Genomic DNA, 14,396 nt, shown 5'->3' with positions numbered 1-14,396 from the left:
GAGTTGGGTGTTAGTTACCTTTTTCTCTTTTGGATTGCAATTCACTATGAGTTACTCCGATCCCATTTCTTTAATTACGAGAAAGCGTTAATTTAGCAAAAGTCTTTGTTAAAATATGTAAATAAATATATCGTGGCATACGTAATGAATATTTCGTTAAGTTTCTTTTAGTCTATTTCAAACAATCTTGTTTAATTATTTTACCGCGCAAAAAGTATAATAACTTCAAAAAAAGGAAATTATTCATAAATCACAATCATCCATTCAATATTATTTATTTGTACATCATAATTTTAATTACTGTTTGGCTTTTAACATTAGAAATATACTTAAATCTTAATAAACATTTAAACTTAATTTATAAATTAGCAAAATTAGACATAATCTTCATCCCCACTATCATCTGGTTCAGAATAGTCCTCATCTATTTCTATTTTCCTTCTTTTACGTTCCTGTATATTCTCTTTATCTTCTTCTTTATTTGCAATCATCTGTGCTTCAGTTTGAGCCGAGCGGTGATGGAAAACGAATGATATACTCTTGGCAAGATCCCAGCATTGTTTAAGGACTATATCTGCTAAATTCTTCTTATCAGCACAGTGATACCAGTTGGATAAATCTGAGGTGCAGTCCGAGTTCTCAGGAGGCAAAGTAATTTGAATGTTATTAATGCATCGTTTGCACCTAAATTTGCCATGAGTATCTGATAGTGTATTTTCTTCCAAGCGGAATAAGTCCTTCAAATCGTCTGAAGTGAAATGCCTCAATGATTCCTCATTTTGATCAACTACTGTGTCACTTAGGGCTTTTTTGTGGGCTTGCCGTTGGAAGATTTTTTCTTCTATCGTACCAGTGGCCAATAATCTATATATATAACAAGGTTTCTTTTGGCCATCTCGCCATACTCTCGCCATTGCCTGGTCGTCGTTTGCTGGATTCCAGTCTGGGTCGAACATGATTAAACGATTTGCACCAATGAGATTCAATCCACATCCTCCAGCTTTTGAACTTAACATAAAAATCCATTCTTTGGAATCTTTATTATTAAAGCTTTCAACAACTTTTGCTCGCTTTTTGATTGTCATAGACCCATCTAATCTCACATACTGATAGCACCTTTTACGGCATAATTTCTCAAAGAGATCAAGAGTTTGTGTATAATTTGATACAAGAACAATCTTGTCATCTGTGTTTGTTTTTAAATTGGCTAATATACAGTCTAGAATCATAAGCTTTCCAGAATACTCTGGTCGGACATCTTTGATATCGTAATTACTTGGCAGTAGGTCTCTTGCTTTTTCAAATCCTTCAGATCTTTCAATGATCTTATCATAGACTAAGTCTGGATGATTACAAAGTTTTTTAAGTGTGGTAATACTGGACAGAGCACTTAGTGTATTCTTTTCTCCAGTACCAGAAAATTTATTTCTGATAGCATCAGAGTTAATGAAGTTCTTATATATTTGAGTTTGTAGAGGTGTCATCTTAACACAAATAACTTGTTCAAACTTGACCGGCAAGTATTTTGTAAGTAAACTACTAGTTCTGCGAATCATACATTTGTTTACAATTGATGTTAGAGTTTGGAGACATTCTTGTGCCCTTTCCCTCTCAGGGACTGATGCTAATGCATCTTGACCTTTTAAAATTGGATTTTCATATCTCTTCTTAAACTCTTGTGCTGTACCAAGTATCCCTTCATTTACGAAGTGAACTAAGCTGAAATACTCCGTCAGATCATTCTGTATGGGGGTACCAGATATTAATATCCTCCTTTTTGATTTTAAGCCCATTAAAGCTTGATATGTTTGGTTCTCGCTGTTTTTCAACCGATGGCCTTCATCACACAATACAAGGCCAACTTCAGATGCATGCAAAATATTAGAATATATTCTGAATGTTTCATAAGATATAATTAACACAGGGGTTGCAACTCTTATTGCCGCGAATGTGTTCATAAACTGTTGCAATTTTAAAGTTATTTCAGCTTTAGAACCACCATCCATTGGTAGTGCATTAATTCTTTGGCCGAGCCACTTTTGTATTTCATTATACCAGTTTTTAACTAAACTACTTGGGCATACAATTATAGCTTTGCTTATTGTAGGTTTGCAGTCCGGCCCCTGCCTAAGGAGAGTCCACAAGAGGGTTATACATTGAAGAGTCTTTCCTAAACCCATTTCATCAGCCATAATACATCCATAAGCGTTTTCAATCTGTTTTCCAGTAACGCAGTCGTACATGAACTGAACTCCTTCTCTTTGGTGAGGACGTAAGATGTTTCCTAGAACCGGATCAACAACTACAGCCACCTTTATATCGTTAGCATTCATCTTCATTTTCTCATGTTCGGGTATGTACGGGGGCCGGTATAAAACGAGTGCGTTCGGTTCATCAGGGTCGTGTAGTGCTCTTCTCAATTGAGTTCGCTTTAAACCTAGACTTTTACTGCAATAGGACGATACATAATTCGATATAGGAACTTTGAATGGTTTGTTCAATATTTGCTTGATTAGATTCTCGTGATCAGTTGCCGATAATGTTTGAGAAGCAGATTTTTGTGCTAGCGGTATTTTTGTACATTCCCGCTTCTTCCTTTTTGAACCTAGTAATGGACTTTTAAATACATTCTCACCGGAGCCAATTTGACTCGGCGCCAAACTGCGCCTCATTTTTCTGAGCCCTTACAAAAAGGTATACATTTCTTTACTAACAAAGGGAGAAGAACCAGCTTCGAAATTTAATATACTAAACATTAATTTTAAAAATTCACAATTTGAATCAGACTTTTCATGTCAAAACTTGTTTGACGTTTAGATTTGACAATGTGTCAATGTTTTTATGTCATTTTCGTTTTTAAAGTAAATATTACGAAGAATTTAATCAATTAGAAAACAGTAGCGTAGCGAGTAAAATTTAAGTATAAGTATTTAGTAAACTTATTTACGTTAACACTTAATTTTCGTAATTAAAGAGTCAATACATTTTAAATTGAATATTAGTGCTTTTAAACTTTAAATCAAATTCTAGATTAGTTTAAAAATAATCATTTAATATGGACGTCTAATAAAACACTTAGATATGGGTATGAGGTAGCACAGCTAGCTAGGTAAAATTATAAATACAAATTTACCATATGCCGGGGTATACACTTACACGTAATATTCGTTACCAAGTCTCGAGGTTGAACCACTGGGTCATCTAGGCTTTTATTAAAGTTTTATTCAACCATCGAATTGTTTGTTAATAGTATTAACTATAGGATGACAGACCGAGGCTATATTTACTGGTATGCTATTAAATTTCATATTGAACTAATAAAGAATGTGCTTTAATCGGTATTCAAAAATTCTACTCACACATTTACGTTCATTTTAATTCAAAACCTGCTATTAAGAGTATTCTTATAAGAAAAGTCACTCGTAACTTCTATGTTCCGCTATCTGATCTTGTCTAAAATCTGGATTAGATGGAACTGCTGTTACTTGGTGGTAGGGCTTTGTGCAGGGCCCTTGCAGCCCGCTTGGGTAGGTATTACCAACTCATCAGATATTCTACTGCTAAACATCAGTACGCAGTATTGTTGTGTTCAGATTTGAAGGGTAAGTGAGACAGTGTAACTACAGGCACAAGGGACATAGCATTTTAGTTCTCAAGCTTGGTGGCACATTGACGATGGAAGGAATAGTTAATATTTCTTACAGCGTCATTGTCTATGGGCGATGGTGACCACTTACCATTAGGTGGCCCAAGCTCGTCCGCCAACCTATTCCATAAAATAAAATTAAGTCAAATTAAATGGAAAATGATAGTTCTCAAGCAAAATAGTGTTAGCTATCTTTCGAATAATTTTTTTATAATAATTCGAATAATTAATAGCATACATTTTGTTACTTATTGTCAAAATTAGGATAGAACCAAAACAGACTGGAGAATTTTTGGTAAAAGAACTCAGATTTTTTTGTATGTTTGATCAAGTGATCGAAGGATTGAGGCGTTCGCTTTTTAATTTCGTTTGATTTTTTATTCAACCCGCCTTCAGGTATATATATAATCATAGACAAGATTAGGGGCTATAATTTAAAAATTATATTAGTATTTGTTTGATAACTTTATTTCACAAATACGTTTTTTTAACACGTCAATTAATACATAAGATGAAAACAATACACGTAATGACTGATAGTTGCTTGCTGTGTGTTTAATTAACAAAATTAAATTTGAGCGTATCACGTACATCAACAGAATTATGATGTTGCCACACCACAATTATAAAATTGCTTGCTATTATTTATTTCTATTTTTGATACAAAAACTTTCACGTTACGTAACATTAATGTTATTCAACATATTTTATTATTTAAATGAATTTAAACTCAATACCCATAGTTATAAAATATAATACAAAATCATGTATTTCATCAGAATAATAGTGTTAAAAACATCTAAAGAATAGTTACTACATACTTATGAACGCACAGTTAAAACTACTGATTTGTCATTTCGTATTAAAATTACCCGTATGAAAGTATATGTTAGTAAGGTTCTAATGTTTTGACATTTTATAAGTGCTAGGTGGCAACACCACTAAAAAAATTCTAACTGTTTCTAGAATACTGTTACAAAAATAAATACAGATCATAACACAATACTCAAACTATTTTTTTTTTCAATAAGTAATGCATAGTCTACATTATAATAACATTTACATCAAGATTTTATAAGCAAAGCCAGATTCGCTCATTCAATACAAAAATATTCTTCAACAATATACACGTAGATAGAATAGATATTTTAGTATTTTTTAATCATATACTATATGTAATTATTAATTACTAAAGAGAATATTACATAGTTAAAAAAATAAAAGATCAGTGTCGTATACTATATAATTTAAAGAAAACGATGGCTGTTATCATCGCACATATATAATATTAGGTGTTATCAACTGTAATTACCCTTATCACAGACAAAACAACTCCACACTGGCCAAAGCGTGCAAAACTTTAAGACGTTCGACGGTTAATTCGTTAGTTATTAAATGAACTTTATTGTAATTAAATTAGACTCTGCTTTGTTTAACTTTAGTAATATATATCGACAATATCCTTTTTCACGATAATAGTGTTGTTCTTAGACATATTTTAGTATGTATGTAGATGCTTGACTACTTTCAAATAATCGAGTATAGTACGACACAACTTAGATGTAAACCGATTACTGCCGATTTATACAACCAATAGATATAGATTCTCGTGTCAGTTCAACCCGGGAAAGCAACGTGTCAAACAACCTACTATATTCGATATTAGGTGATATGATATTATAAGTTATTACATTTGTGTAATCATCATCACATAAGAAGTAAACATTGATAATTTGGAATAGCGTACTTAATTCGGATGTGATCTGTTTTACGAATTTTGCCGATACTACATCTAAGTTGTGTCTTGCTATAATTATAATGAATCACATATACATTGTCTTATGCTAAATGGTGCGCGTGCGCTGATATGAAGCACACGCATAGACTACTAGGATACCTGACACATAGTACATTCTAATATTACTATACTCATGAGATATTTGATTTTAAATTGTAATTTTTATAGTATTTTAAGGAACCAAGCCGGTTATGATCATCGACATATTTATTTAATTATAAAAAAATAACAAACCGTTTATCCAACAGAACAGTGGCAGACCACAAAAAAGGTTTTATATATTATATAATTATTATAAGTAAACTGTATTAATAGTAATAATTGTTTGAAACAAATTGAACAAAGACTAAGAAATGAAAAAACACAACGATGACAATAACTGTTTAACAAAATGTTATTTAATCACGTTTTTAACGAATTATTAACTAAAGTAATTGTTAGTAAAACGAAAACAACATAGCTAGGATTGATGTAATTTGTGCAATTCCATACATATAATCATTATTTACTTAAGATACAACTATTTATACAACGTCAACATTACTGAGAACAAAAAGGGGCATCATTGTTCTGTTGGTCAAGCGTTATCACAAAGTAACACGTCGTCAGACGACAAGCAAAGCACCAAGTGACGTAATAAATAAAAAGCTTAGAAATAAAATGAATTATTTCTTCGGCAAGCGATACACCTTGATGTTTCCGTCGAAAGCGCAGTCTGTTCTCGACGGGTAAACGCTCTTGAGATTGCCTTCGGTGTCCACTACTTTCACCTGAAAAATATTAAGTTTATTTTTAAATTTCTGTACTTATATATTTAGGGAGATGGTTTACAAAATTTGTCTACAATTTAGCATATCAAACATTGAACCAGTGCTCTTGTTATCCTACCTCATGGCTCTTTTTATTTTCTGGATGATTTTGACTATGAATCTTAACTGACATATGCAAAATATTTAGTATAGTACGACACAAATGAGTTGTAGCATCGGAAAATGCAATAGAATGAAAATAAAACCGATTACTACCGATTTACACGACCAATAGAAATAGCTCCCTATCGCGCCATTCGACACTATTCGTTGCTATAGATTCTCGCCTCAGAGAAAGCAAGTGCATGTAAAACGTAATAACTTGTAGTATCATATTAGGTCATATGTTATTAGCAGTTATTAAGTTTGTGCAAAGATCATATTCGCATGAGAAATATTGATAATTTGGGATAGCGTACTCAATTCGGATGTGATCGGTTTTACGAATTTTGCCGATGCGACATCTAAGTTGTGTCGTACTATACTGGTTTATATCTTTACAAATTTGAAGTCACATTAAAAATGAAGCAAAATATAGTATTTCAATTAACTGAACTTAATTGTTTTATATTAATTTGTTTTAGATAAGTTATCAATATGAAACATGACCAAATGGTTTACCAACTCGCTTGACATTATATAAAGTCATAAAAATGAGGGTATGCCTAAAACTATATACGAATTCCATCATCCATTCATCAAGTAAGTTTTGGAATTGCTAGATTATAAAGTCAAACTTAAGTGATGTAATGTTTGAGTGTCGATTACTAAAAGAAATCGAAAAATCTGCCATTGTTTTGTATGTACTCATGATAAAAGATATGGCAATCGGTCGTTCAGTATGTGTGGGGATTTCAACAAGTACTGTCACCATAAAAATGTGTCCACCTTAATGATAATTGGTCAAACGATTACAAAGTCTTTTTTTATTAGACAAATATACCAAGATCCATATTAATACATGAGATTAAGAAGCTATTCTTCCTTACCTGCTGGACAGTCAGGGTATGGAAGCCGCTATCCTCTCCATCTCCTATCCCGAGCATCAAGCACTCTTGGAGCATCTTGTCCATGACAGTTTTGCATGCACCGAGTGAAGAGTGTGAAGTCACTTCTACAAGCATTGACTTGCTGTCTAAGGACATCTGGAATTATTATTTTTTATTAAATAACATTAAGCTATAACAGTTCATGATAAAATAATTGCTACTATTTGAATTGTGTAATTATTATAGGGTTCTATTAGACTATAGTAGAGTATATAATTTATATGTACTTTTGTAAGAAACAAAGCTGTAATCAATTGATAATAAAAAACAAACTCACTTTAGTGTCATCAGAGTTAGTAATCGGTGGGAAGCTGATTACTCTGCCAGCTGAATCCTCTAAGCATGGATACTTCGGCTTGCCTTCCAGTAGGTACAGATACCTACACAAACATACCACTTATAAGTTTATTAACCTTACGATTGAAGTAATGAACAATGAGGGAATTAATTTTGCTGTCTAATATCATATATTACATGTTTATTTATTTATTGGATTAGTTAAATATAAACTTCACTAAGTTCTTTTAAGTTCATATGTCATTGTCAGAAATTAATTCTTATCATTAATGAATCTTTAATAAGGGATATTCAGAGCTGGGCAAAGAACTCTGGGTAAATATGGTTAACAGTGTGAATGTATGAATTATAATTTAAGCTAAATACAGTAGTACTTACTTGTGGATTCCGGAATACACATTCCTTTTCTTCTCTTTCCTTAGTGAGTCAGCTTCCACTGTCAGCTGTTGGAATAATTGCTCACCAGTATAAGCCTTGGCTCGAGAAAGAGGCTTGAGGCTCAGCTTGGATGGAGGTTTAGCCGTGTAAACGACATTGCCTGTAGTAACAATTTTAGATATTACATTTATCTTAATTTATAATCTAAATATTCTTCAGATGAAAAGCTATTAAGATATGAAGTATTCGAATTTTTTTGTTTATTTATTTTTTGTGTGAGTTTTATATCTCATATAAAAACATTAATAAATCTAATTCAAGAATTATAGAATATTAACTGGCAAACAAACCTGGAGGAATTTTGCTTAAATCGTGAGTAGCAATCGTAGCAACATTTCTTTTGTCGCAAACTGTATCATGTAGTTTGTTTTGCATCTGAATGAACTTCTTGAACAGATCCTCAGTGAATTTCAAATCAGTTATGATACAACACAAGATGTGTGGCCTAATATTCCATATCTCTTGTTCTATTACGGTGACTTTTAATATGTCATCTTCAACATGTAATATTTTCATAGAATGGCACAAGTCTCCCACATCATCAGGTGGTGGTTCGTCCTGTTTCTTGCCTTTCTTGCCCTTGCCTTTGCTAGTAGCCTGTGCACTATCGGCTTTAGGGCAGTTTTCACGTATGTAATCAATTACCTGTTTAGTTCGGCACTGGTCGACGAGTTTCATCAGACGTTTGTCTGTCAACTTGTTTCCTTTTAAATTGAGCTCTGAAAATAACAGTATAGTAACTATTTATGTCTTTTAGAAATGACAGTACATTAAATTAAAGTGATCTCACAGACTGTCCTGTAGCGTTTGTGACCAAAATGATGATATAAATACCTCAGATAATAAAGAAATTCATGATTTTTGCATGGTAAATGCCAAATTTATAAGCAACTCTGTTGTTGAATTTTTAATATGAAATATTGTATCACTTTTGCAATGTGTTATTTCCTGATGAAATACTAACATACAGTAGACCAGTAGATATACAATATTATAACAACACATACCTTTCAATTTGGACATAGTGGCGATTTCTCCTGGAATGGTCTTTAATTGATTGCTCTCAATATCAAAGTTCTTTAAAGAGGGCAAGCTGCGTGCAATATAACTAGGAATTGAGTCGATTTCGTTAGCTTTTAACTTTAAATCAGTCAAATGTGGCATGTTAGCATTCTCAGTGTCCGGAAATGAGGATAATTTATTGTTCGATATATCAACAATGATTAAGTTTGGAAAATCACCAAATTTCGGCAATTGCTCAATCTGATTAGAACTGAAATTGATGCTCGTTAGTTCTTTCATTTTATTCAGGCTCTCTGGTATTTTGGTAAGCTGATTTCGGGATAAATCGAGCACTTTTAACTTTGGTAGAGAGGTTAAATTTTCGTTAAACTCGGTCAGCTTGTTGCCGTACAATAACAATGATTGTAGGTTAACAAGAAGCTTAATATCATCAGGAATAGTAGCAAGACATGTATCGCTGATGTTCAGTAAATTTATGTTGGTTAATTTGAATAAATTTTTGTCTAATCCCTCATCCGAAATGCGTTTCGAAATTGCGGCTCCCGCCAATTTAATTTCATGTCTGTTTTCTGACTTTGCAGTCTGCACTTCTGGCCACGCACTCATGTTTGGTTTTATATAACTAAATGTTAACACATATACTAATGTTTAAGATGTTCTATAAGATGCAACACGTCGTTTTACCGCAAACAGAAAACAAATAGTTTATAGTATAAGTTAAAGTACCTACTAAGCAAAGATAAGATTGCCAGCCTCTTCATAAATTACCTTTAAACTTCTTTCAATCTTAAAAACTATAATACCTTAAAAATCTTTAAAGAATAAAAGTGCTATGATGTTATAGGAAATAATTTTAAATTTAATTTTCTATTTATCAGATTGATTTTCAAATCACTGGAATTCATATTTAAAAACTATGGTTTTCTATGTATCTTATTCTTAAACATTAAATACTTTTATATACTTTTATAACTTGGGATTCGCATAAAATATGTTGTTATTAACCTCTTTTATTTTAAATAAAAAATATATTGAAACAATTTCTCCACTTCATTTTGGAATATTTCTATATATTAGGTAACACTAAAACGTAAAAGTCAAATGTGTTTCACAGATACAATTTTTTTTTTAAATTGGTCTGTTTTAGTGTTGCCATTGCTTAATGTTAGCATAACAGCGTATTTTACTTTAGTCAAAGATGCGAGCCCGTTGAGACTTTAATTATTTTTAAGTAAAAAATTTTGGTTAAAAAACATTGTGAAGGTATAAATAGAATGAGCCTTTTATAGCATCGCCGACATTTTAGAGAGCACACTTTTAACAGATTGTCGTCGCTTCGCATCTTATACATATCTTTAATAAAAGTACCGTGACTGGTCAGCTCCTGACTCCGCAGCTCTGACAACGAGTCAAAGTCTCTCATCTCGGCTTCAAAGTCCAGTTGGATAACTAGAAGAACCCAATTCGTCCTAGCGGCGATCGCAAAGTTAAGATCATCAGTAATCAAGAATCCTCTATAATTTTCTGCACATATATAGTTGGAGCCAATGATATTCTATTAACAGATATGTTATATCCATACTACTAAACAACAGAAAAAAGTGTGCAGCGCCCGGGGACCGTTTATTTTAGTTTATTTTTACATTTCGTTAAAAGTAAAAAGGATAACCTGATTAAAACAATAAGTAAAAGGGATAACTAGATGTTTTAATTACGCAAATTACTACATAATTATGATGTATTATAATGTATTACTACGTAAAACAACTAAAGGCAAACGTCCCAATTAGGACGTTTTCTAGTCTTCACTTTTTGCGCGTTAATAACATTTGTCTTTATAATTCATCTCGTGCTCATCAGCGGTGGAGGAAAACATAGTGAGGAAACCTGCATGTGACAAATTTCATAGAAATTCTGCCACATGTGCATTCCACCAACCCGCATTGGAACAGCGTGGTGGAATATGTTCCAAACCTTGTCCTCAAAGGGAGACGAGGCCTTAAGCCCAGCAGTGGGAATTTACAGGCTGTTGTTATTGCAATCAATAATAAAAAAAAACATTAAAACAGAAACACATACTATAAAAGTGATAATATCAAATTTATGTGATTTCGAAAACCTCAGTTAAAAGAGATATCAATAGAATACGTACAAAAAAAGATCCTTCACATTTTTGTTAATATTTTATGATTAGAAATCGTCTACTTCTGCTGGATATGAGTTTTGAATGTGTTTGTAAACATAATGATTCTGCGTTTTATATTATAATCCTTTATAAAAATTATTATTAACGAAACTCTATCAGCTTGATAGAATCTTTCAAGCCATCCGAAGGCTTCCTTCGTTAAATATAATACAACGTTTTAAAATAAAGCCTTATATATTTTAGTCTACTTCATATTCTCTCATTATAAATTCTTTCCGTAGCGGCTGTAATATTTTATATTGTAAAAAGAAATGTATGTCGTACTAATACAAGTCTATTGAGATTTTTATCTAAAGCGCGTGCGTAAGTTTGACTTATATACTTAATTTCCTTTCTGTTTAAAGGATTATCTTTATATATATTTTTAATTATAAATGTCAATATCCGCCTTAAGCCTAAAAAATATGATAAGACCCTGATATGACTACGTAAGTGACTTATCGGTAGTGATTGGAAAATTATAATTTTATTGCTTTATACCTACTACCGATACGCCGAGGTTTTACGTATTGATTTTTCAAGTATTTATAAAATAATTATAAATTTATTTCACATGTGGTTTCATACATTTATAAATGTAGACGAGAAATAACTCATGTTATATTAAAATGCATCAGCTTGATCATCCTAGATTATGAGATTTATGAGCATAAAAGATTCTTGTAAACAGCAAAACATTTTTAGACAACTTTGAACCTTCCGATAGCCGCTACAGATAGTATCGGAATACTTGGCGTTGATATTTCGAGCCTCGTTCAGTTCCGCGGTCAATTGGAAGGAAAAACCAAGTTGGCTTCAAAAAAGCTGGGTGTGCTCAGCAAGGCGAGACAGTATTTCACGTCGGCCCATCGGCTAAAACTTTACAAGGCGCAAATTCGGCCTCACATGGAGTACTGCTCTCACCTCTGGGCGGGTGCTCCCCAGTACCAGCTCCTTCCATTTAACCGTATCCAAAGTAGAGCGGCTCGAGTTATTGACGATCAAGCCCTTTCCGATCTCCTTGATCCTTTGGCTTCGCGTTGATCACTGATTGACAGGGATGCTGGATCACTCTACACCTTCTACTGAATTTTTCACGGGGAATGTTCCGAGGAATTGTTCGGATTAATCCCGGCTGCTGAATTTTACCTTCGGACATCTCGTTGAAATTCGAAGTTTCATCGGCACCACCTCGTTGTCCGAAAATCCACAACAGCGCTATTTCTTAGTCATTTTCTGCCTCGCACAACCACTTTGTGGAACCAGCTTTCGCAGGCGATTTTTCCGAACCGATACGACATGGAAACCTTCAAGAAAAGAGCGTACACCTTCCCTAGAGGCTAACAACGCATCTGCAAGCCCCCTGGTGTTGCAGATGTCCATGGGTGGTAGTAGTCATTTTCCAGCAGGTGAGCTTCCTGCTAGTTTGCCACCTCTAATAAAAATTTTTTTTTTTAACAAAAAGACGGGATATTTGTGGGATTCCCATTTTTTCATTAAGCGTTATTATAATGATAGTTTTTATAATGCGAACAATTTATATTTTAATATAATATAATGTATTGTTTAGAAAGGATAATTTTTTTCTTAACAAAAATATTTTATTTCTACGAAATTGGTCCACAGTGATCACCCAAGCGCTGATTTAGTTCGTAGGTGGCTTTGCAATTCGCGCCATCTTCCTGGATATAATGCCAATCTTTATACAGTCTTTTGTGCTACTTATTTTTTCTATAATTTGTGTGTGTGATTCTTTTTATTAATTTACTATAGCGTATTCGTTAAATACTTAGTAGCAGTAAAAGTAAAATTAATAAAAAATAAATTTGAATAATTTATTTGTCTTAGCATTTTATGTTTGTCATTTTAAGGACAAAAGTTTAGAACTACTAATGTCTTATGTATTTATATTGATTTGTGTTTTCCCGATATACGTAAAGACCCATAATCCGATTATATGATAGTTGTATTAATTTAGTTTTGTATTTACGGATATAGTACGTTAATATGCTGCCTGTTTTATGAGATATAGCTTAATGTGCTCTGTCATCTGCATTCGGAGAAAACGTTGCCAAAACTATAAGGGATTCATAAAAACTTGGAGGCTCTATCTCTCATATGAGATTTGCATGCGTCCAAATTGTATACAGGAAAATAAGGGAAGATATTTTTATGGACTTTTCATAAGTGACCATTTGAATGTTTTAAAATATCAAAGGATGCTGACGCGTTACCAATTCTGGTAAGAGTTTGTTGTTTTAGAATCAAATCGCACGTAATCGTCGTCGATTAAACGATTTTTTATTCTACTAACAGGACGATCTAGTAATGATTAGGTTGACGTTGGATCGGAACAAAATCAACAACGATTCGCAGTTGTTATAGATTAGTAAAATTTACCTCTAGGTCGAGCCGAGGTGGCCCAGTGGTTAGAACGCGTGCATCTTAACCGATGACTGTGGGTTCAAACTCAAGCAAGCACCACTATATATATATGTGCTTAATTTGTGTTTATAATTCATCTCGTGCTCGGCGATGAAGGAAAACATCATGAGGAAATCTGCATGTCTAATTTCATCGAAATCCTGCCACATGTGCATTCCACCAACCCGCATTGGAACAGCGTGATGGAATATGTTCTAAACCCTTACCTTAATGGAAGTAGAGGCTTTATTCTAGCAGTGTGAAATTTACAGGCTGTTACTTTACTTACTTTACTTTACCCCTAGGTCACAAGTATCACTAGAGAGGTTTTGGGTATAAAAGCACAGCGGCAATACGACGATTTACTATATCTATACATCTAGTAGGGCCGGATTTGGAGAAGTGCAATTGCCTTGGTATTCCCGAGAGAGGGGCCCACGGGACCATAATTCCGACGAGTGATCAATATTAATACAATATGTGTTTAGATATCTCAATATAGTCAAATAATAATAATATAAGTTATTAGTGGTCCAAAAGTTACTGCAACAAAATATAAATAAATTATTAACATAGCATGTAATAACTCAACATCTGATACTGACTTTTGGAAACACACCATGGAACATTTTAAAAATGCCGGCAACTCTTATAGTAAGTTAGTCTTATAGAGTAGTCAAAGATATAAGCTATCGAGATCAGTTTAGTTTTTAATAAAAAAACTCGT

General features: G+C 33.1%; 2 protein-coding genes across 2 annotated transcripts; both read right to left on the bottom strand.

Moving 5' to 3' along the window:
* Positions 1-296: 296 nt before the first annotated feature.
* LOC124533098 (DNA repair and recombination protein RAD54-like) lies at positions 297-2,810 on the bottom strand. Its single transcript, XM_047108262.1, has one exon. It carries the CDS (start codon positions 2,670-2,672, stop codon positions 375-377), a length of 2,298 nt encoding a protein of 765 aa, XP_046964218.1. The 5' UTR covers positions 2,673-2,810; the 3' UTR covers positions 297-374.
* A 1,282-nt stretch (positions 2,811-4,092) lies between these two features.
* On the bottom strand, positions 4,093-9,792 carry LOC124532884 (leucine-rich repeat-containing protein 47-like). Its single transcript, XM_047107998.1, has 6 exons — positions 9,045-9,792; positions 8,328-8,756; positions 7,978-8,137; positions 7,580-7,682; positions 7,243-7,398; positions 4,093-6,214 (listed from the first exon to the last, which is right to left on the bottom strand). The coding sequence occupies exons 1-6, from the start codon at positions 9,664-9,666 to the stop codon at positions 6,110-6,112; spliced, it is 1,575 nt and encodes a 524-aa protein (XP_046963954.1). The 5' UTR covers positions 9,667-9,792; the 3' UTR covers positions 4,093-6,109.
* Positions 9,793-14,396: the final 4,604 nt, after the last annotated feature.

Source organism: Vanessa cardui, chromosome 10, assembly GCF_905220365.1.
Source record: "Vanessa cardui chromosome 10, ilVanCard2.1, whole genome shotgun sequence".
NCBI classification, from domain to species: Eukaryota; Metazoa; Arthropoda; class Insecta; order Lepidoptera; family Nymphalidae; genus Vanessa; species Vanessa cardui.
This window is presented reverse-complemented; position numbering and strand designations above follow the sequence as displayed.

Coding starts and splice junctions, on each gene's coding strand:
- LOC124532884 (XM_047107998.1), bottom strand. CDS start 9,666: ATGAGTGCGTGGCCAGAAGTGCAGACTGCAAAGTCAGAAAACAGACAT. Junction 8,757..9,044: donor CACTATGTCCAAATTGAAAG/GTATGTGTTGTT, acceptor TGTTATTTTCAG/AGCTCAATTTAAAAGGAAAC. Junction 8,138..8,327: donor TTTAAGCAAAATTCCTCCAG/GTTTGTTTGCCA, acceptor TTGTTACTACAG/GCAATGTCGTTTACACGGCT.
- LOC124533098 (XM_047108262.1), bottom strand. CDS start 2,672: ATGAGGCGCAGTTTGGCGCCGAGTCAAATTGGCTCCGGTGAGAATGTA.